The 23,762-nt window shown below is 49.5% G+C and overlaps 1 protein-coding gene across 4 annotated transcripts; it reads right to left on the bottom strand.

The window, feature by feature from the left end:
* Positions 1-1,060: 1,060 nt before the first annotated feature.
* ASB13 (ankyrin repeat and SOCS box containing 13) lies at positions 1,061-22,530 on the bottom strand. 4 transcript variants are annotated; one of them, XM_065921381.1, is made up of 7 exons: positions 22,405-22,530; positions 11,555-11,742; positions 10,110-10,260; positions 8,430-8,564; positions 8,014-8,205; positions 6,691-6,825; positions 1,061-1,150 (listed from the first exon to the last, which is right to left on the bottom strand). In XM_065921381.1, exons 1-6 carry the CDS (start codon positions 22,445-22,447, stop codon positions 6,698-6,700), a joined length of 837 nt encoding a protein of 278 aa, XP_065777453.1. In that variant the 5' UTR covers positions 22,448-22,530; the 3' UTR covers positions 1,061-1,150; positions 6,691-6,697. The 4 variants fall into 4 exon arrangements, with proteins under 4 accessions (XP_065777453.1, XP_065777451.1, XP_065777454.1 ...); XM_065921379.1 differs by lacking the exon at positions 1,061-1,150 and adding an exon at positions 1,583-1,718; XM_065921382.1 differs by lacking the exon at positions 1,061-1,150 and adding an exon at positions 1,772-1,869.
* Positions 22,531-23,762: the final 1,232 nt, after the last annotated feature.

Raw genomic sequence — 23,762 nt, 5'->3', positions numbered from 1 at the left:
TCCTCCAGCCTTGCAGGTAACATTGCTCTGATCCGTTCTGTACGTGTCAGAAACAACGTCCTGCTCTCGGCCTGTCCCGAGAGGTCTGACCAGTCTCCCTGGGAAGAGGCCACAGAGGCAGCTGGTAGAACTGGTGACACCGATGAGCAGGACCCGGTACCCCGTGTTTCCCACTGGCTCCCCTCCACGCCCCTCCTCCAGCCGCTCACTGTGCTGCCCTTAGCCCCTGCTCAGTCGGCTCTTAAACAGAACTGAATCCTGTTTTCCGCTGTATACACTCAGCTTTTTGGGGGGCCATGTGGCTTGTGAAATCTTAGTTCCCCAACCAGAGACTGAACCCGGGCCTTCCACAGTGAGAAAGCAGAATCCTAACCACTGGACCACCAGGGAATTCCCCACTCTGTGCTTTTTTTTTTAAAAAAAAAAAAAAAAAAAGCAAAGGACCGCTCTGACTCTCCAAAAGAAAGAGTAAAAAAAAAAAGACTAATGATTAGACTCTTTGAAGGTAGCCTGTGATGATTTTTCACCTATAGCTCAGTTAATTTCAATGTTTAAAATCACCCACCTGTGTTCTGCATGGTGACTCATAGGCAGAAGTTCTGGCTCCCTTCTCCTAGTTTGGCACTTTGTAAAAGTCTCCTCCAGGCCTTTGGAAGCAGTAAGCACAAGAAATGTTTATAGTGAACACTTTACACGTGTAAAATCCCACAGGGTTAAACTTCACTCTCTGGTTTCTGTGTTTGGGAGAAGTGTACAAAATGAAACAAAAGAGAAGCTGTATCAGTCAGTCTTTGGCATCTTCACACTGGCTCCAGAAGAGTGCTGCCAATACTACAGGTCCTTATAAAGCTTGGTAAACTCCACAGCACCATGGATAGAAAAATGAATGCAATTGTAAATATTTATTTACCCAAAACATGAGAAACGGAGTCAAGGTCATCTCTCTCCTTCTCTTCTAAGAGCAAAGTTGGGCCTCCTTCCCGTGTGGGGCTCACGACCCCTTCCTGCCCCTGTTCCCAGATATACTTCCTATGTCTGTTCCCTGAGCAACAGACTCAGGTCCTTCGGGGTCAGGACTTGTGCTTCTGTTTGGGGTGTCAGCTTTTGCTTTTGGTGGCATTACTGGTATCTTCAGTGCCCAGCGGAGAACCTAAGATAGAATAATCAGTTTGAAAAAATAAACAAAACAGGGCTTCCTTGGTGGCTCAGTGGTAAGGAATCTGCCTGCCAACGCAGGAGACATGCATTTAATCCCTGGTCTGGGAAGATCCCATGGGCCATGAAGCAGCTGAGACCAGGCACCTCAAATACGGAGCCCTGAAGCGACAACTGCTGATCCCATGCACCCTAGAGCTTCTGCTCCACGACAAGAGAAGCCACCACAACAAGAAGCCCACACACAGCTAGAGAGTAGCTCCCACTCACTGCAACTAGAGGAAGCCCCCGCAGCAATGAAGACCCAGCACAGCCAAAATAATCTTAATTATTAATTAAAATAATTTTAATAATTATAATAATTAAAAATATAAATAATTTTAATTAATTATTTTATTAAAATAAAATAATTTTAAAAGAAGGGTAGCTGGATGGAAGGAAGGATGTGTGGAAGGAAGGATTGAAAGAGAAAGTGGACCAAGGGCTGAGAGGACATTCTTCGTCTCTTTCATCCAGCATCCTGTCTCCACCACAGCAGAATGAGCCTCCAGATTCGGTGAACACTGAGAAGCAAGGGGAAATTTCTCTGTGGATCGTGCAGAAAGCAGAGGGCTATGCTACTTGCACACCCAGCTCAGAGCTGTTGCCAGTTCTCTGAAGTCTGTGGTTCATGAGAACCGCACACCTGGAGACCAGCTGCCGGAAAATCAGAGTCTGTATGAAGAAGGAGATGTGTGTATGCGAGAGAGATTGTCACGGGCCTCTCCTCCTTTATTTGTGGTTTTGAGACATTAGGCTTCTAGGAGGCCCCCTGTTTAGATTGGACCAACTTAAGACATATTTGCATTCAAGCTGCCAGAGATCACAAGACTTTTGATGCCAGCATAACATGGGCTTAGGTGTCAATGCCACATGGTACTCACACTGAGAAAGGAGGGGAAAAAAGTCTGCAGGGTCTGGAAGCCTTTTCCAGGCCATCATGGAAAGGACAGTCAATGCTTCAGAGTGGAGAAGCAGGCAGCCTGCTGGCACTCCGTGGTCAGCACAGCTGCTCACAACATGGGCCAGTGAGCTCTGCGATGGGAGCCAGGCTTAGGCTCGTTTTCCTGAATAAAAGGAACTCAAATGCTTAGATTTGAAGGTTATCATGTGGGTTCTGCGATGTCACTGAACACACATATATCCTTAGATGCTCAGTATATCTTGTATTTCACTTTATACAAATGGATTCATACTATACTTAAATAAGGTTGGCAGTTTTTTTCCATTGGCCTTTATAATTTTTAGATCTATTAGTGGTAGACCATGTAAACCATGTCCGACTCGATGGACATGAGTTTGAGTGAGCTCTGGGAGTTGATGATAGACAGGGAAGCCTGGCAATCTGCAGTCCATGGGGTCACAAATAGTTTGACACAACTGAGCGACTGAACTGAACTGAACTGATGTAACTCTAATTCATCTTAACAGTCACAGTGCATAAGCATTAAGTGAATGTGCAAACTTATTCTACAGCTTCTCTGATGCTGAGGTCTTTCACTCTGACATGCATTGTGACCCTAAACATTGCCACTCATCTGCTTATGAAACACGTGAATGTTCTTTCAGGTATATTTGCCAAAACAGAAATACTAGGAGGAAGGCATAATCAGATGAAGGTAGTCAAAAAAGGACAACTTCTAGGACTTCCCTGGTGGTGCAGTGGATAGAATCCTCCTGCCAATGCAGGAGACACAAGTTCAATCCCTGGTCCAGGAAGATTCCACATGCCACCGTGCAACTAGGCACCACAGCTACTGAGCCTGTGCTCTAAGAGCCCATGAGCTACAGCTACTGAGTCCATGCCCTGCAACTACTGAAGCCTACACGCCAAGAGCTTGTGCTCCACAATGAGAAAAGCCACCGCAGTGAGAATCCCGTGAACCGAAACCAGAGTAACCCCAACTCACTGCAAATAGCAAAAGCCTTTGCAAAGCAATGAAGACCCAGTGCAGCCAAAAATAATTTTTTTTTAAAAAGGACAAACTTCCAGTTACAAGATAAATAAGTGCTAGAGATGTAACACACATGATAAAGATAACACTGCTATGTATTATATAAAGTTGTTTAAAAAGTAAATTGAGTTCTCATCACAAGGAAAACAATTTTCTATTTCTTTAATGTCATATCTATATGAGATAATCCATGTTCAGTAAATCTAAGGTGCTCATCATTTCACTGTGTGTGTTGTACACCTTAAACTCATATAGTGCTGTATGTCAATTACAATGCAACTAGAAGAAAAAAAAAAACAGAAAGTAGAGCTACTGTACAATCGTGGTATAAGCACTTTTAGCAATACCATCTAACAGCTTTCTAAACCACACGTACCAATTTACACCCCAGTTGGCTGTCTGAATTGCCATTTGCCCAATATCCATTTTCATTTTTGTTAAGATGATGGTACTTAACAGTATCATTTCATTGAAGTGTGTACTCACTAATGTGCATTTCCATCATCACTATTGACCATCCTTTCCTGTCATGGGACATTTGAGGTTTCCTCTTCTGTAAATCTCTTGTTCATAGTCTTTGTCTGCTTTTTTTTTTTTGGGGGGGGGGGGTTGTTAATCTTCCTCTGAATGATTTATAGAATATCCTTACATATTTTGATCAGTAGTCATTTGTTATCTATATCGCATATATTTTCTCCAAATCTGTCAGCTGCACATTGGGTTTTTTTTTTTAATTTTTTAAAGTAGAGTTAATTTACAGTGTTGTATTAATTTCTGCTGTACAGCGAAGTGACTCAGTCTGTATATATATTCTTTTTCACACTCTTTTCCATTATGGTTTATCACAGGATATTGACTATAGTCTCTTATGTGCACATTGAGTTTTAAAATGTAAACTGAGAGGTGTTCTGAGTAGAATACTCCTGAAATAGGTGGTTCTACCTCAAAGTCAGAAGAGAATTGTTTACCTGGTTGTAAGATGTATGCATGTGCTAAGTTGCTTCAGTCATATCCAACTCTTTGAAACTGTATGGACTGTAGCCCACCAGACTCCTCTGCCCATGGGATTCTCCAGGCAAGAATACTGGAGTGGGTTGCCATGCCCTCCTCCAGGGAATCTTCTTGACCCAGGGATTGAGCCCATGTCTCTTATGTTTCCTGTATTAGCAGGCAAGTTCTTTACCACTGGCATCACCAGGGAAGAGGTTTACACATCCACAAAGCCACAGTCATACATACAATAAAGTACAGTCATACATAAGACTTTAACATTTGAGAAGCATGTCATTGTTTCAAAGGCAACTTCTCAAAAAAAAAAAAAAAAAAAAGGCAACTTCTCATCACCGAATTTTGGCTTCATAAAAACATCTGAGCCTAACTGGCCTCATAATTCTCATCCATGAGATTTGGTGGTTGATCATCATATCCTTTCAATGATCAAAGTCTGATCTTTGATCCCTCTCCTTTAGCCGGGAAGACCCAGGCTGAGAGGGCTGAGATGTGTCTTCAGCCAATCCTATGGAGGGGTCTATACTCATCAGTTACGTCTCAACAAAGTGGGGGGCAGCTACAGGAAGCTCTGGAATGTTAGTCATCTGATCCCTTGGGCAGGGTCTCCCCACACGCGGGGGCATGGAGACCAGCAACAGGAGAGGAGCGGCTGGAAGAGGGGTGAGGGAGACCCTCGTCCAGGACTGGCCGAGACCCCGGGGAGATGACAGCAGCCCCTCTGGCTCTCCCTGGATGAAGCCCACCTGGTGATTCTGCCCGCCCCCAATAAGAAAAGGGCCAGGTACACACAAGGATGGACTCATCCCGACCACTTTTATTGAGCAGTGAGTGCGGGAACCAGGCTCTGCCCCCGGTGTCCCACATGTGGAAACATTAGCAGCTTTCACGGACCAAAGCAAGTTCCTGTTACAAAGATGAAAGGGCAGAACCCAGTGATTTGTGTGTGTGTGTGATTAGTGCACACGGATACACTGATTGACCCAGAACACATATCTACACCTGCAGCAAATGGGAGCGGCTCTTATCTCCTCGTACGAGGAAGCACCATCCTAACAGCCTGAGCAGTGGAGCTGAAAATACCCACGGCTGCCAGCACAGAATTTTCCACCACGTGTGGGCCCCACCCATGGAGCCCTGCCAAGAGGAGCCCCTGATCGTGAGCACAGCTGGCATGACCTTGACCCACCAGGCTCATTCTTCCCCCCACACTCTCCGGGGGAACCTGGTGAGGTCAACATTTCTGGGGACACTGGCTTGAGGCCTGATCCACAAGAGAGTTTACAAGGGGTACTTTCTCCATTGCCCCTCAAACCAAATAGACCTCAACTACTTATACAAACATCCTCTAGTTTAACCCCTGAGATTTTAAATTATGATACAGAATCTTAAGCAGACAGATACAGTTTGAACATACTATGTCATGTCACCTCATGGTTTATAATGTAGAATTACTTGCTTCTTTCTATTACTAAAAACAGATTGTGCAATACTTTCTCGCCCTGACTGGATGACAAGTCTGATTCCTGTCCAGCTCACAGCATCAAGGCAGTGCCTGAAGCTCAGATGTTCCTTAAGTGCCCACAAAAAATGTATGAATCAATGCTTGACCTGGCAGAGGGTGACGTGACCTCTTCCGCCAACTGCAGAGCTTCAGGAAATTAGCAAAACTTGGGGTGGGCAAAGAATTCATTTAGTAGCTGTAGAAATGAAAAACAGTCTCTAAAGAGTTCCCCAATGGTGCTTCACATTGGAAATCACTATCCCAGGGAGGATGTGCTAAGACGCCTTCCTGTTACCTGTTGCTTTACAGACTTGTTAACGAAATCTAAGTGCTACAGCGCATGTTTCTAAAAGTTTTCATCATCTGCATACACTTTTTAAAAGAGCCGAGACCTCAGACTGGAGAAAAACTTCCTAAGAAACACTGTGGGAATCGGAAGCCTGATGCTTCCCCACTGAGACCCGTATAAAGCCCCCTGAGTGATAGGCATACCTGGGCACAGGTGGGTCTCACAAGGTGCCAACCGTGGCTCCAGAAAACAGCACCCAAGGGGGCAGGCTGTCCCCAAAGCATTGTCCCAGGCCCGGCCGGGACCCACTCCCAGGGGCCCACCCCCTGCAGTGCAGGCTCCTTCCTTTGCACATCAGGGCCACCCGGTGTTGAAGGAATCAGGGGTGGTACCTTCCAGGTGTGTGGAATTGGAATCAGAGCCCTGGCCCCCCAGCCCTACCTGGCCCCCCCGTGCTTCTGGAGAGTCTGTCCTGAGAGTCCCTCCGAGGAAGGTCATGAAGAGAGACACTGGCACAGCCAGGAGGAAGCCAGAGGAAGCCGGACTGAAGTCCAGGGAGGGCCAGCCCCGGGCCTTTCCCAGGGCCTTGGAAACATCCTCCAAGGGTCTGCACGGAAGACGAGACAGGACGGCCTGGAGGGACTCGGGGTGCTGTTCTCCACAGCAGCGGCACAGTTTCCAACGTCAAGGGCAGAGAGCCCCCCCTCAGCCCCAAGTCACCAGCCACCTGGACCTCGCACCTGAAGCTCAGTTGTAGGAGAGGAAGTCAATGAGCCGGGGAGGGATGTCCAGCCTGGCGATCTTCTCCAGCCCCCTGACGCCGGCCGCCCGCCTCAGGCTCACCCTGCAGAGCTGAGACAGGCTAAGAGGGGTCTCTGCAGAAAGGGACAGAATGTACGTGAGGTCAGCATGAGGAAGGAGAGCAGCATCCTTCAGCATAACAAGAGCCAGGACAGAACTGCAGACACCTCCCCTTTCCTGCAAAAATGATGAACCCTGTATACCCTCTCTGGAAGGTGGCCAGGAAGGACAGCCAGGGACTGGGACCCAGGACAGAAGATCAGGAAATAGAATTCAGCTGATGGCCCCTGGGATTTCATTTTGTGGGCTTTGGGCTTTTGGGGGATTTTTTTTTTTTTGGCTTTTGTGATTTTTTGGGGGGGTGGGGGCGCCATAATGTTATAACTGAGCACATGGATTCATCAGCAAAGCAGTAATCTGCAGCCAGTAGGCTTATCTGTCAAACTTCCAGACAGATGAGGGTTGGGCAAGGGTTCAGGCAGCCAAGGCTGGCTGCCCACCCCGACAGTTCCAAGCTCCAGGGGCTCTGCTCTGTCCCTCTGCAGCCACAGGGACCCATGAACAGCTAACCCACAGGGCAAAGGGTCAGGACCACAGGCCTGCAGATGAAGCCTGGAGCTACAGCTCACGAGGGACACACACCAGGGCCAAAGAAGGAAAATGCCTGGAGGTCCCTGACCGTTGGGCCATAGGAATGTGTACAGAGCAGAGCCTGGCCCCAACGGCTGCCTTTAGGACCATGAGTGTTTGATCAAAATATCAATATATATTAATCAAAGAGAGTATTCTCAACTTACAAAATGTTATGAAAGAAAAACTTCTTTGAAAGGAAAATGAATTACTGGTGACATTCCTTTTCCCAGTTACTTCCTCCTAAATTATTTGGATGCAGGAAGAGAAAACACCTTCTAGAAAATGTTTTCTGGACAGATGTAGATGGTATTTGCCTCTCAATCCATGATGGATTTTGGTTGGGTCAGGTTGGGAAAATGTTTAATCAATGGGGTTTTTTCCCCAATTGGTATTTGAAAGCCTCTTGTGACTGCAATTCCATGTAAACTTTTAAAAATGTGCCCCAGGGATGAGGCCTTGTCTTAGCTGGTGGTTTGTCCTCTGTTGGCTGAAGATCCGGGCCTGTATCTGCATAATCGCAGGGATCCGTCTGTGTAAAGGGACGACCAATCTCAGAGGCTCCCGCAAGCGGTCCCCGCAAACCCAGCGGGCGCAGACGCGACGCCAGGAGCCACTGAGCACACACTCACTCTCATAGTGCTCCAGGCACCTGGCGGGGGCGCTGCTGGCCCACGTGTAGTCCGACGGCTTCCGCCCCCGGTTGTCGCGCGCGTAGATGTTGCCCCCAAACTGGATGAGCATCTCGATGAGGTCCACGTTCTTCACCTTGGCCGCGTGGTGCAGAGCCGTCTCATGGAGCTTCGCCGCATTCACGTTGGCCCCTGCGGGGGGTCGGGAGTGGGGTCAAAGATCGCCAAGGAACACGGACACGAAAGCAGCAGCCCCTCCCCAGAATCGCAGTCAACGCTCTGTGGCAGCTGGCGGCGCAGGTGGAAACGCGGCTGCGCTGAGCCGAGCCGGGGGCTGGGGTGGAGGGGTTGGTGGTGGGAGGCGGGGTTGGCGGGGTGGGGGTGGGGGTGGGGGGCGGGTCACAAAGACTACAAACCCGCATTGAGCAGCACTTTGACACAGTCCAGATGCTCGCGGGCGCAGGCAACGTGCAGAGGGGTCCCAAAGTGGCAGTCGTGCGCTTCCAGGTTGGCCCCAACGTCGATTAGAAGCCTCACACACTCGGAACTTCCTTAAAAGAAACAGAGGCAGAGGAGAAAGCCTCATGATCACACGGAGGAAAAAGCCGTGTGTATTTGAAGTAACAAGCGTGGCTGGAGCAAGCTTGGCGGCAGCAGGAGACAGGGGAGGCGGGCAGCAACCCACGGGAGCACGGGGTGGGCGTCCTTCCCTGGGGAGCTCAACGCCATCCCCCAAAGCCCGCCAGGCAAGGGGACAAAGGGAGAGCCGCGGGGACCTGTACCCAGTGCTGGGAGAACACAAAGTTTGGGTCACCAGCTGTGGATGCAAAGCTCCCCACCTCCGTGGAGAGAAGGGTCTCCCCACCTTTGGTTGCTCCCCAAGCTGTATCTGAAACGCCAAGCTGCCTGGATGAACTTCCCTAAACTTTCCTACCGCAGGGTTCCCTGCCCCCTCCCAGCTGACGCCTTTCTGGCCTCTTTCCTGGCTTTTCTCCAGCATCTTTAACTCAAGTTTGGGGTTGAGGTTAGGTCGGGCTCCATCCATCCCAGACTCCATCCTCTCTCATTTCTTGATCACGCCTGCTCCATCTCCACCACCAGGCTGTGGCCATTTTCATGTGGACTCGTCCCCCATGACCAGGTCCTCTCCACTCCCCAGCCAGTCTCCTCCTCACCCTGAGTTGACCTGGACCTTAGGCTGTCCTCTCCCCCACATCAAATCTAACCACCCTCTGTCTGAGCTCTCCTGTGTGTATGTGCAATGCACACACTAACTTCTGCTTGGTTTTCTCTTCTTAATCCGTCCCTTGTCCCTTGTCCTTCTTGTTGGCAGGAGCCTGCCAGTGAACCTAAGATGAGTGAAGGAATAAAAAAAACTTCTCTTCCCCATGCTGTGCATGGATGGATGGCTGCTAAACGAATCTTTCAAAAATGTGTTCCTAGCATTCAGCATCCGCTCAAAAACCTTCAGAGCTGCCTGAAGTGGTCCCCATTGACAAAGGTGACCTGGCAGTGGAATTCGGGGTGCAAGCAGCAGAGACAGGGGAGCCATAGAAGAGCCCAGGTCCCAACAAGTGCAGTGAGCCAGAGCATTGCTCCCGCCAAAGCTCAGGACAGGTGTGCAAACTTTGCTCTAAACAGTGGAATTCAAACTGCCTAGTCTATCCTCTCAAATATTTCTGGCCTTCTGGTCTCCCCCTAAATTTCCAGTTCTGCCTGTCATAGCTCCTCTCCTGGGCGTGTCTGACCCAGTGAGACTGGAGCAGCTGTGTCCTCCCACCCTCTGAAATTCATCCTTTCTCCGGGGGCAGCTAAAAACCACCAGCACCCAGCTCCCCAGAGAGCATCTGCCTTGAGGATGTGTCCGGGCCTCCTCTTCCTGCCAGATCAGGGACTCTTAGGGCAGCCTGCTAGGTGAGGCTGCTAGGTGAGCCCGACTCCCGGGTGAGCATCTGACAGGTGCTGACTGGATAGAACCCGGCCTTCAGTCCGGGCGAGCACTGCATCTCCAGGAGGAAAAGCACTGCATCACCGGACTCCATGGCTTCACCAGCCATCCGACAGCCTCCCTGGCATCTAGGCCTCTGCCAACTCACCGCTCATGCAGGCCTCGTGCAGCGGGGACGCTGTGTACAGGGGCGGGTTGACCTTGGCCCCGTAGGAGAGCAGGAGCTTCACGCACTCGACACTGCCCGAGGCACAGGCATCACAGAGTGGGGTGCTGCCGTCAATGTTGCGGGCATCCACCTGGAGGGAGGGTAACAAGTGTCAGAGGGTGGAGGAGAGGGTGCCGGCCACTCACGCTCTGATGCATGTTCATCTCTGCAAAGACACTGCGTGGTTCTCCTAAGTCCTTAGGTTTTCTATTACATATCTTCCCTAGTGGCTCAGAAGGTCAAGAGTCTGCCTGTAATGCAAGAGACCCGAGTTCAATCCCTGAGTTGGGAAAGTCCCCTGGAGAAGGGAATGGCAACCCACCCTAGTATTCCTGGAGAATCCCATGTACGGAGGAGCCTGACAGGCTACAGTCCATGGGGTCAAAAAAAGTTGGACACGACTGAGTGAAGAACACCATTACGTGCTGAGGCACCATACCAGGCGAGTGCGTTCACAGACAGACCGCAGGGCGTGCCTACAGGCGCCTAAGTACAGCCAGCAAGCGATTTAGGGCTTTTCTTTCAACTCAGCCTCATTCCCTCCACCACCCTAACACCTCATTAGCACAGGCAGGGTAGGAAAACCGGCTTTAATTTGAGCCCCATCTAGGAGGAGTGCCCAAAACTGTCTAACTGTGCCTCTTCTAGCTGGAAAATCACAGAGCAGGAAAAGGCAACTCCCCAAACTGGCAGATTCCGCTTAGAATTTGTCCAAATTCAGCTGTTATTTGGATTCACGCTGAAGCTTGTTCCATTTCCTCTGGAACTGCTGTCATAGCCAAATTCTGGGAAGAGTGAGCAGTGCACAGCCTTCCCTTCTTCCTCACCTCCCCCCATCCCTGTCCCGTGGGAGCCAAGCCAGCTCCTACCAGCCTGCCAGCCTGCTGGTAAAGACCCAGCAATTCTGCCAGCCCGATGCCTGGTACGGCTGTGAGTCCTTAACTAGGGAAAGCAGTGAGTCAGTCTTGCTCTTGTTCCTTTCTACCTGGCCTTTCCAGAGCTGGTTTGCCAGCAACCCATGTAATCATCCTGCTCTCTGCACCCAAACGGCTCCTGCAGCCAAGGCCCCACCAGCCCCATAGGCAGCTGGCCTCTGAGAGGTGCACAGCCTGGCCCATCTGCAGAGCCAAATCTGCAGTGACCTCCCAACAGCCAGTCCACAGGCTTCCTCACCGGTCCTCAGGGTGTGGCTGCCATACAGATCGGCCCCCTTTACAGCCCACTCTGGTTTCCTCCTTCCTTTCCTTCTCAGCCTCCTGCAGTGGTTTCCTTTCTTTCTGTGTGCTCACAGCACACAGAACACTATTCCCAAGCCTCTTTTCCTCTAGAGCTTGTCCTGCCATTCCAGGGATGGGGGTGGGGGTCTGTACTACAGGGTGGCTTACCTGGGCCCCAGCAGCCAGCAGCAGCTGCACGCACTGCACCTGGCCCTGCAGACTGGCTGCGTGCAGGGGCGTGATGGAGTCCACTGTGACCTGATTGACGCAGGCCCCACTCTCAATCAGTTGCTGCAGCTGTCGGGTCTCCCCCCGCTGGGCCGCCTCATGCACAGGGGTGCGCTCCACCCAGAAACCTGGAAAGGAAAACAGGTAATGCTAAGACCATGCCACTTCTGTCCAGGTCAAATGAACACATGTATGACCCCAGGACCCTTTATGAAACCTAAGCCACTGTATACATGAAAGTGTAATTGGTCCAGACACCCCTATTCAAAATCCTTGAGTGATCCCCACTGCCTGGGGGCAGAGTCCAAGTCTTTGGGGAGGCACCTCCTTGACCCCTCTCCTACCACTGCCCCCCACAAGCCTGTTCTCCAGCCACACTGCTGGTTCATCGTGGTTCCCTGCCCTGGCACACCTGTGTCTCTGCATACATTCTCTCTGCTGGAGAAGCCCACCTTTGCCCCCACCCCAGCCATCCATTCTGCAGTCTCCTTAGTTTAGATGTTATACTGTCCACGTGGACCCAATTGAAATATCTCCTTCTCCAGGAAATACATCTTCCACAACCCTCGCACCTATATACTCATAACATGGCATTTATATTTCCCCTGTCCTTGCCTGGGAGGGCCTTCAAAGCAAGGACTTCTTTTTATTCAGTTTTATAAGATTCCTCAGGATTTACTACAGTAAATCACGTCATCTGCATTCAGAGGTAGCTTTGCTTCTCCCTCTCTAATCTGGATGCCTTTTCTTTTTCTTGCCTAATTGCTTTGGCTTGAATGTGCAGCTGCACATTGAACAGAAGTACCAAAAGACACCCTCCTGCCTTGTCCCTGGTCCTGGGGCAAAATCTTTGTCCTCCATGAAGACTCCATGCTTCAACTGTAGAGGATGTAGGTTTGATCCCTGTTTGGGAAACTAAGATCCAGCATGCTGTGCAGTGCGGCCAAAAATAGCTTTATCCTTCACCTCAAAGCATCACATGAGCTGTGGGTTTTCATGGATGTCCTTTATCAGGTCAAGGATATTCTCTTCTGTTTCTAGTTTTTTGAGTGTTTTTATCATGAGAGGGTGTTGGGATTTGTAAAGTACTTTATCTGGATCTATGGCAATGATCATGCTGGCTATTTCTTCTTAATTATATCAAAATGGTGTAATACATTAATTGATTTTTGATGTTCAACCAACCATGTGTTTGTTCTTGGGATAAATTCCACTTGGTCATGGTGTATAATCTTGTTATATCATAGAGTTGGTTCACACGTAATTTTGAGGATTTGAGGGTCTATGTTCATAAGAGTCACTTTTCTTGTGATTGATGTATTTGTCTGGTTTTGGGGTCAAAGTAATACTGGCCTCAGAGAATGAATTGGGAAGTATTCTCCCCTTTAAACTTTGGAAGAGTTTATGAAGAACTGGTATTAAATCTTTAAATATTAGGAAAATTCATCTGTGAAGACATCTGGGTCTGGGCTTTCTTTAAGTTTTTTATTTAGAATTTTTTTTTTTCGAGTCAGTTTTGGTAGTTTGAAGTTTGCCTCTTTTTAGGAACTTGTGTACTTCATCTATGTTATCTAATTTGTTGGCATACAGTTTGTTATGGACTGAACTGTGTCCCCCAAATCCATATGTTGAAGCCCTAACTTCCAACGCCTCAGAATGTGATGGTATTTGGAGACATAATTATAGAAGTCATTAAATTAAAGCAAGCTTATTAGTGTGGGCCCTAATCCAGTGTGAGTGGTGCCCTTAGAAAAAAAAGGACGTTAAGACACACAGATACCAGGGATCTGGGTGAATGAAGCAAAGACCACATGAGGACATAGCAAGAAGGCAGGCATCTGCAAGCACAGGAGAGAGGCCTCAGGAGATGTGAGCCCCACAAATGCAGAATCCAAGCTTGGGGCACTTTGTACTTACTGTCCCCGGAAATAGACCCCAGTAGGTCTCCCAGTTGGAATGAGTGGCCACCCGAATGCCTGTCTTTGGAGGGGGTAGGTAGTGGAAAGTGGCTGTGATCACTTTCAGGTCAATCTTGGGGGAGCAGATTGAGCAGCTGCAACCCCCAGAAGAGAAGAGCAGGGTTTTACAGGGCCCTGGGTTTTGCAGGAAGGAGGAAAGTGCAGCTCAGGAAGATGGGTGCAGGGGAGACCCGAGCATCCACAGTGCAGCCAGTGCAGGTAGACACGGCCTCCCCCACCATGGAGCACAAAGATGGAAGGACATGACAGTGAGCAAGCAGTTCACCGTCATGGGCAGGGGGTGGACAACCAATTCAAAACCACAGGATGACTGCAGTACTGAAGAAACAGGTCAAGCTACAGAAACTTAGAAGCAAGATGACCCATGTCGAGAGTGTCCAGGGCCTGTCGGGAAGGCATCACAGAGGAGGTGGGGCTATGGCCAGCCTGCCGGGCATCACCTGCTAGCTCTATTCCCAGGGCTTGGCACAGTGTGAGGCCCCACAAAGGCCCTCACATGACTTACTTGCTGAGTGAATAAGGGATGAATGAATGGGAGGAATTACTAATATGAATTATAAAGCCTGGATATAAAATTTTTTAAAGAAAATCTAACTGTATCTCTTTCTGACCAGTCTACAGAGGAAGTGCAACTTACTAGGAACCATATTTTCTAATGAATAAACAACGGCTACATTTGTCTTAGCAGCAGCTGAGGGCAGAGATCAGAAGCAGCAGATATGATTACAAAGGAGAGAATTTATGTGTCTTGGGGGCCACAGTCAACAGTGAAAGGCACCGATGGGAAGCGGGACTGTATATATCAGAATAAAGAATGCCTACAACTCAACAACATAAATAACCTGTTAAAAAAAGTAACAAAGGACTGAGATATTTCTCCAAAGAAGATATACAGATGGTCAACAGGCGCATGAAAAGATGCTCACCACCAATCATCAGAGATGCAAATCAAAACCACAATGAGATACCACCTCACGCCCATTAGGATGGCTACTATCAAAAGAACAGAAAATAGATGTTGGCAAAGACATGGAGAAATTGGAACCTTTGTGTGCTGTTGGTGGGAAAGCAAAGTGGTGCAGGCACTTTGGACAGGAGTACTGCGGTTCCTCAGAAATTAAAACAGAACTACCAGACAATCCAGTCATTTTTACCCAAAGAAACTACAAACACTAACTTGATAAGATATAAATACCCACATTCACTGCAGCATCATTTACAATAGCATGATACAGAAAGTGCCCAAGTGCCCATGGACGGATGAATGGATAAAGAAGCTATGATATATACATACCATGGAATATTACTCAGCCTTAAAAAGGAAAGAGATGCTGACACAGGCTGCAACATAAATGAACCTCTAGGACATGATGCTCAGTGAAATAAGCAAGTCACAAAAAGACAAATACCATATGATTCCACTTACACGAGGTTCCCAGAGTCAAAGTCATAGAGACAGAAAATAGAATAGTGGCTGCCGGGGGCAAGGGGAAGGGGAGCAATGGGGAGATGAACAGGTGCAGAGTTTCCATGCTAAAAGATGAAAAATTCTAGAACTCTTGTTATACCAAAATGTGCATGTAGTTCATGCTACTGAACTGCACAGTGAAAACTGACCATCTTCACCATTTCTATGGGTTTTTTTAGCCAGAGTGAAAATTTAAAAATTCTTTTTTAAGGGAGTAACAAAGATGGAGGAGGCCCCAGCGGTGGGGGAGGTGTTAACCACAGCTGGTACCAACCACAGGGTGTCATCAAGAGGGGACAGCTTTACAGCAAGGGGGAGCCGGGGGGAAGTGGTAGTTTCAGTGGTCTCTGAAGACCCCTGGAAGCAAATGGGAGGGGAGAGCCACCCCAGAGAAAAAGAACACGGGGTGCCTTGTGGATGAAAGGAGGTGCAGCTGCAAGAAGGTGCACTGGCCGGCAATGGGAAGCTCGGTGGCCCCCACCCCTCCCCCTCCATCACTGCATGCCCTCCCTCACCACAGTGAGAAGGTTGGGAGGGTCGGAATATACTCATCAACCTTAAAGCAAAGAGCCTGCAGGGAAGAGAGGCAGGAAGACACCATGCTAGTGGACCCACTGAGCTCAGGCTGTTTCCAGCCCTGTGCCTGGACCCCACATATGACGGGGTGCCCCCACCCCTGGAACACTCCCCTGGGAGAGGGTCAGTCAGTCAGTTCAGTTGCTCAGTCGTATCCAACTCTTTGCGACCCCATGGACTGCAGCTCGCCAGGCCTCCCTGTCCATCACCAACTCCCGGAGCTTGCTCAAACTCATGTCCATCACATCAGTGATGCCATCCAACCATCTCACCCTCTGTTGTCCCCTTCGCCTCCCGCCTTCAATCTTTCCCAGCATCAGGGTCTTTTCCAATGAATCGTTTCTTCGCATCAGGTGGCCAAAGTACTGGAGAGGGGCCGCCCTGGAAACCTGAGACCCTCCCTCTGGGAATGAAACTTCCCCTGAATCCCAGCCCTACCACATAATCAGTCTCCTGGCTCCCCATTCCCATCAACCCCTCCCACCTATCACACCGTCTCTGGCCTTCCCCTCCCCACTTCCCACTTAGCACTCCCCACTTAGCATTAGCAGCTAAGTCATCAGCAGGTCATGGCGGGGACTGCTTCAGACCCTTGCTCTTGTCTCTGGAATAATCCACATAATCCACATGCCTTTGCAGGCTAGGAATACAGACCCTCCAGGATGGAGTCCCAGCCCCTTTTCCCAGGCTCCTCCCACCCCCTCACATCCTCTCATCTCAGCACCCGCACACATACACCCTTGTTGCCAATCGCACGGAGCCCCAGGTAGCTGACGGAGGGTCCTGTGATGGATGGTCCAGGTGTGCTCTCTCCCACTCAGCCCCACTGCTCCCCACTGAGGCTGGGTCTCAGCTCCTTGAGGGAGCCTTCCAGCATGCAGCCCCCCACCCGTGCCCTCCTGTAGGCACCCTCCCTGTACACACACCTGCACCTGACTCCCCTCCTCCCCATCCACAAGCATCTTCATGGTAGGACCTCAGTTGCCCACCTCCCATTCCATCACCACACCTGACAAACAGGTATCAAACAAACACATTCTCTCCAAGAGCCTGTTCTACTTGCCAGACTGAACTTCCCCCACTGTAGCTGGGTCGGTCTCCCACTGCCAGAGTAGACCCCTCGACCGGCCCATCACAGGCCCGCCCAGCCCGGACACTGATCTGGGCCACACCTGTGACCTTGCCCACTCCAGTCATGCCATGTGCCAGAGCATCAGTCAGACGGGAGTCTGTTGCAAGAGAGCCAAGACCACAGTCCCCGGAAGACACCGCCTGCCTCCTCTACACACTGCCCAGGGGTGGGTGTTCGAGATCCTCCGCTCAAATAGCCAGCAATCTGGCCGGGCGGAAGCCTCTGGAAGCTGGAGTCAGCATGAGTGAATATTTACACCAGAGGAAGCAGCAAATTAGAATAGGCTTTTCGTTTTGTTTGTTTTATGTTTTTCTTTTTCTCCAGAGAGCCAATTTACCAGTATCCCGCTTAGTCATCCGGAGCCCAGAATCCAGCTCTTTGAGCCCAAACAGCAGCTCTCAGCCATGGGCCCACCAGTCCTCCCCGAGAGCCTGTCCCTCCAGCAGGCACGGCCTGCCAGGCCTCTGGCCCGCATGCAGAGCAGAGCTCCCATCGGCCCTACCCAACTGTCCGGAGTCCAGAGCCCGGCCCCTGTGCTGGCCCTGACTCTGACTCTGACCACTCCTCCCCAGCCAGGCAGCCCCTCCACGCAGCAGCTTCATTCTAACAAAGACTGTTTTCCCAAGACCACAGAGAATACCTCCATCACAAGCGGATCCAACTGCTCAGCATCCACCAGGCACCCTTCAGTGTCACTTGGGCTATAATCTGGCTCCAGGTCTGTCATGAAGGGTAGCCTGGGACCCTCACTGCAGAGATTGAAATAAACCTTCTCCCCAAATACCCCAGTAAATATTCTTGAAATGATGACAGGTAAGCTTTCCCTTACCCCATGCACAGCTGCAGGGCACCTTTATGGGGATATAGCCAGGGTGAGCAGTCACTGAAGCCACAGCGGAGCTGGTGTTCCGAGGTCTGCTCTCAGTGGGCTCTCCGGAAAGTCAGGGGTCCCCAGTGACTTGTCCCCCAAAATCCCAGAAGGCCAAGGATTTGTGGGTACAAGGAAAAGATGAATTGAAGAGCTGAAAGGACCTAGAAATCATGGCAAAGTGTACCCACCCATCTAATAGTAAAGGAGTGAAAAAACAAAATAGGGCCAAAGACCCAGAAGGACAGAGAGACCACCATCTGAGAATGGTAAACCTCTCTGTGAGATGCCTTGGGGACCAAAGACACATGCATGCAAATAGCTGGGCACAGGTGGTGCTTATTAAATGCTTGATTACGACCACGCATCTTACAGAGCTGTCCGAATTCAAGGTTAGTGTGCTTGAAACTTGGAGAAGGCAATGGCACCCCACTCCAGTACCCTTGCCTGGAAAATCCCATGGACCGAGGAGCCTGGTAGGCTGCAGTTCGTGGGGTCACGAAGAGTCGGACATGACTGAGAACTTCACTTTCACTCTTATGCATTGGAGAAGGAAATGGCAACCCACTACAGTGTTCTTGCCTGGAGAATTTCAGGGATGGGGTCGCACAGAGTCGGACATGACTGAAGTGACAGCAGTAGCAGCAGCAGCAGTGCTGGAAACTACCAGTCACCTTGACTCTAAGGGAAGACAGAAATCTTCATTTTCATATGTATTAATAGAAACCTTTACTGAGCACTTGGGGCTGAGAGTTTTGTTACTTTTGAAGAGATTTTTTGAGCAAGGTCTTTTTTCAGTGTTTTCATTATCAGTACCCCAATATTGTTTGTTGGTAAACTTGAGGTCAAGTGGCATACCTCATGGTTTTTATAATGTGTTAAATTGGGTAAAAATTTTAAAGCGAAAAGGTTTACCTTCCTACAAGAACAAGACAAAGCTTAGTTAAGAGGGAAAATGAAAGTGAAAGCGAAAAAGTGAAAGCAAAAGAGACAAGTGGGAAGAGGTTACAGAAGCAGTGGAAGACAGCCAGGGCAAAGGAGGGGAAGAGCTTCTTTTCTTTTTATTTATTTATTTATTTTCCATTTATTTTTATTAGTTGGAGGCTAATTACTTTACAATATTGTAGTGGTTTTTGCCATACATTGACATGAATCAGCCATGGATTTACATGTGTTCCCCATCCCGATTCCCCCTCCCGCCTCCCTCCCCATCCCATCCCTCTGGGTCTTCCCAGTGCACCAGCTCCGAGCACTTGTCTCTGAGAGAAGAGCATTGAAACAAGTATACTATCAAGGGTGAAAGTGACCACCAGCCCAGGTTGGATGCATGAGACAAGTGCTCAGGGAAAGAGCTTCATAAACACATTTTATGAGAAACGCTGGAATCAGACCCTTGCCCTCCCTCCACAACCTTCCTGACCGCTCATCCAATAATCTGCCGCCCCAATCCCTCCCCTACAGTGCTTAGGACTCAGGGGTGTGAGCTGGGGAGGACGGTTATACCAAAAAATCAAAACTCCTTTGTACTGCTGTAGTTGGCAGCCACTCCTGGCCACAGTGAATGCCCAGAATACCAACTGGTATTAAAATCAACCTAATTTCCTTCAAACATTTATATTAGTAGTGTAATGCATGGCCCAGAGGATTCTCCACTAACTAGACACTTCTAGAATGCAGCTTTCTCTAAGGCAGAAATAAGACGCACAATTTGAGAAGATTTTCAAGGAAGTTGATCTCCCAGCCAGGGCACGGATTATCTAGATCTCTTAAAGTATTTTCACTACAATTCTAATTTTAGAAAATGAAATCCCGGAATTCCCTGGCAGTCCAGTAGCTAGGTCTCAGTGTTCTCACTACCAGGGCCCCGGGTTCAACCCCTGACTGGGAAACTAGAATCCCACAGCCATCCAGCAAGGCCAAAAAAAAAGAGAGAGAGAACAAACAAAACCCATCGGATTCTGCAGACTCAACAGAAGGGTGAACTTGGAGACTTGAATGGGGAAGCAGATTGACCTCCCATCCTGATTGTGGACACCCGGAGGCAAAGATGTTTCTCAGAGCCTGAAAGTTACATCATGCAGAGATGATGGATGGTAAAGGTGCTCCCCAGCCCCCTGAGAACCCTCAGCGGACAACATGCATCCATCCCAGTCACAAACCCACCCAGAACTACACATCAATTACAGATGATCTTATCTGACAAAAGAGACATGAGCCTTGTAACATAAAACAGGCAAAACCAAAAAGAACTGCTTGCATTAAAACCTCAGCTTTGTGGACTCTCTTGGTGGTCCAGTGGCTAAGACTCTGTGTGTTCCTAATGCAGTGGGTCCCGGGTTCAATCCCTGGTCAGGGAACTAGACCACACATGCTGCAACTGAAGAATCTGCTTGCCACCACTAAGACCCAGCTCAGCCAAATAAAAAAAAAAAAAAAAACAAAAACCTCAACTTTTCGACTTCCTGGCTGTGCGAACTCAGTTTCACCTCTAACTTATGGATAATGATGAGTGTCCTGCAGCCATTGCAGGGCTCATAGTCAGTGCCCGGCACACAGCCGAGCAGCTCAGTGGCTCTCACTGTGGTCCCAGGGTGTTTTGGTCCCAGGGCTGCCTCCCCCTTTCTCTCTCCATGCCATCTTCCCAACACCCCAGAGGCTGAGGATAAGCGAAGAATCCTTTCATCTTCTGCCAGCCTCTAGCTTCCAAGTCAGAAGCCCATGAGTACAGATGCTGAAATCAGGAGTCACTTTTTCAACTTTGCAAACAGACAGTGATGTGAATTACATTTGCTAAGGAACAAAGACTGGATTCACTTTATGATGGGACTGGCCCTAAATTCTTGGTTCTTACCGTATTGGTAAGCCCATATTATAGGACTGCTGCCTTTACCTCTGTGAAGTGTTAAAGTGTTATATTAAAGCTACATGGTTTGGTTAGAGTATACCACACACACAGAATTTGAGATCAGAATATTAACATGAGTTTAAGTTCCTACGATGGTCCTCTGCTTCTAATGGGATGGTAGTGCTGTTTTGGATTCAACACATTGAGTTTATTCATTTGTGTTGAGAATAAAAATGTCAGCAGGATGAAATGTATTTTGGAAGAAATACATGACATAAAACCATGGCGAAGTCAAAAGTAGCCATGAACCCCAGAAACTGTGCATCCTCCATTAGTTTAGAATGTTGCTGTTCAGTCATTCAGTCATGTCTGACTCTTTGCGGCCACATGGACTGCAGCATGCCAGTCTTCCCTGCCCTTTACTGTCTCCCAGAGTTTCCTCAAATTCATGTCCACAGCATCAGTGATTCTGTCTACCCATCTCATCCTCTGTTGCCCCTGTTCTGCTCCTGCCCTCAATCTTTCCCAGCAACAGGGTCTTTTCCAATGAGTTGGGTTTTCCTATCAGGTGGCCAAAATATTGGAGTTTCAGCATCAGTCCTTCCAATGAATATTCAGAGTTGATTATCCTCTAAAGATACATTCCTTAAACTGTACAAAAAACATACCCAGGCATGATGCAGTGCTATTGAACCTTGTTACTGTTGTTTGGTCACTAAGTCATTCCTGACTCTTGTGACCCAATGGACTGTAGCCCACCAGGTTCCTCTGTACACAGAATTTTCCAGGAAATACTGGAACTGATTGCCATTTCCTCCTCCAGGGTATCTTCCCCACCCAGGGATGGAACCTACATTTCCTACATTGCAGGAGAATTCTTTACCACTGAGCCACCAGGGAAGCCACTGAACCTTGTACATGAACAAAAATACTAAATTGTGTTTAAATAGGTGTCCGTGGTCAGCTGTTCATTGCCTGTTTCATTGAACCAACCAAACACAGCTCACACTGGCAGGGTCAAAGTCCCGTGCTTGCCTAGGATGAAAATGCCAAGTAAAAACAGAGATGCTTATTAAATGACTTTGGTCTTGCTGAAGGTGGCTGTTTTGCAACATCATTAAAATATCTTTGCTTTGTTAGGACTGCAATTCCTCTTAAGCTAAATTTACTCTTAAGACTTCTTTTATTCGCACTACATTTTTTATGAGCATAAAAGGACTGTATAGATTTTTTCTTTCCAGGCTTTCAAAGTGTTTTCACTGCTCATGTCATTTGCCCTAGAATTACTCGGTAGGTAGGGAGGCTTGCTTCCCCTGAGAATGGCCCTTTGCCCTCGCATCCATTTTATTCTAGGGAAGGCTCAACCAAGAATCAAGGTCGCAAGTCTCACACAGTGCGACACGGGCACACGCTCCTTCCTGATCGGATTCCTGGGTGTCTCCGTAGGATGCTAACGACCCCGCGCACGACCCTCCCACTGGGTGCCTGGAAGGCAGTCTGCTCCAACCCTGGTACCACGGCTGCCCTACCAGTGGTCCCCCGCGGGCACTTCCTAGGTTCTCCTCGGAATCTGGCAGTGACCGCGCACAGCCCCGCATCCTCCCCAGGTTGCTGGGCGCTCGGGAAGCGGGGAGGGGGGGGCGGTGGTTTACGTCTGCGGTTCTGAAGTCACAAGGATGACCAGCGCTGCAACGCGCGGGCCGACGGGGGAACCTGGAGCGGGACGCAGAAACCGCGTTTGAGCTGCACGGGACCCCCGAAGCTGCTCCTTTAAGGGCACGGCCCTCCCAACCGACCCAGTCCCGGCCAGACGCCCCTGGCCACCCCTCAAAGCAGGACGCGTCCCCGCTGGGGGCGAATATCACCAGATGCAGCTCTCGGTCCCCGGAGCCGGCCCCGCGCCCCCAGCGCCTCACACGTACCCACGTCGCCCAGGAAGCTACCGTCCGAGGCGCGGGGCTCCATGACACCGGCTCCCGCGCCCCAGTCCGCGGCTCCGCCACTCGCACCGCCGCGGGAACCTGGGCCGGGAACGCGCCGCCCGCTGGGCGGGGCCGTTCGGCGTCGCAGCGCGTCCGGCAGAGGTGGCTTAGCGCCGGGAGTTGTAGTTCCCCGCCCCGCCGGCGCGGCTCCAGGACGGGCCCCGGGCCAGCGCCACGCCGCGGCTACCTGCGTCCGACTCCGCGGTCGCCGCCTCGGGCTTTTCTGGACGAACGTGGGTTCGAGTGCAAAATATTTGTTCGTGTGCAAACCGTGCCATGTGTCCATGTGCAGAAGGGATCAGTGTGCAAACCTGTACGGGCGTCCTGAAAAACACGTGTCCGGGTGCAATGTATGTCCACATGCAAAATATGCCCGTTTGTCCATGTGCGCAGCGCGTCCGTGTCGGTGTGCAAAACGTGTCTAAGTGCAGAACATGTGTCTGTGTGCAAAGCGTTTCCACATGTCCAAGAATCCACGGGCAAAACCTGCCTCTGAAAGCAAAAGATGTGTGTGCTTGCAAATTGTGCCCACATGTCCACGTGCAGAACATGTCCATGTGTCCCTGTGTAAAAAGTGTCCAGGTGCCACAACTCACTACCTTCCTTTGCACTGATCTAACTAGGCAACTCCAGGGACAGGGAAGCCTGGTGGGCTGCCGTCTATGGGGTCGCACAGAGTCAGACACTACTGAAGCAGCAGCAGCCAGGCAAAGCTCATCCCACCCACCCCCACCCCCACCCCCACCCCCACCCCCACATGCTTTCATTTTAAAGACTTACTTCCTACCAGAGCTGGCACGCTCCTGGTTCTTTCATCTTTCCAGAGAAATCATATATTCCAAATTGTTCACATCACACACACACCATGCTTTTTGAAATCTCCTAACAGAAATGAAGGACCTGTTTACAGATTCCAAGTAGGCAATTGAGTAATTGAATTTTTTTTTTTTTTTGCAAACAAGCTTACAAAGTTGAGGTTTAACCTTGCCAACGTTTGTTGCAGTCACATCACTAAGACCTACACAGAGCCTAAATGCAGAAGTTAGTTTGAGCTGAAAAGTAAACATATCAGGAATGATCCTACCTGGAAATGCATAAGGACTAGCACACAGCTGAGAGACCTGGGAGGAGTATCCCCTGAGACTGAGTCTTTACCTCCAGTCTGGACCACTGGACCTGTATCCGCAAGGGTTTGAACCCCATCTATCCAAATTCCAAACTCGGGGAAATTCCTTGCCCCAGGTCTGGGAGTGACATTTCAAGCCTATTTCCATAAGATGTGAAGGAGAAAGCCAAAT

This window comes from Muntiacus reevesi, chromosome 2 (assembly GCF_963930625.1).
Source record: "Muntiacus reevesi chromosome 2, mMunRee1.1, whole genome shotgun sequence".
Taxonomy (NCBI): domain Eukaryota; kingdom Metazoa; phylum Chordata; class Mammalia; order Artiodactyla; family Cervidae; genus Muntiacus; species Muntiacus reevesi.
This window is presented reverse-complemented; position numbering and strand designations above follow the sequence as displayed.

What these genes read in the sequence shown, in the direction of transcription:
- ASB13 (XM_065921381.1), bottom strand. Translation starts at nt 22,447, where the DNA reads ATGGAGCCCCGCGCCTCGGACGGTAGCTTCCTGGGCGACGTGG. An exon ending in CAAAGTGCTGCTCAATGCGG is followed by an intron (nt 8,206 to 8,429) that starts GTTTGTAGTCTT and finishes GACCCCCCGCAG; the next exon opens with GGGCCAACGTGAATGCGGCG. An exon ending in GTGCCTGGAGCACTATGAGA is followed by an intron (nt 6,826 to 8,013) that starts GTGAGTGTGTGC and finishes CCCTTTCTGCAG; the next exon opens with AGACCCCTCTTAGCCTGTCT.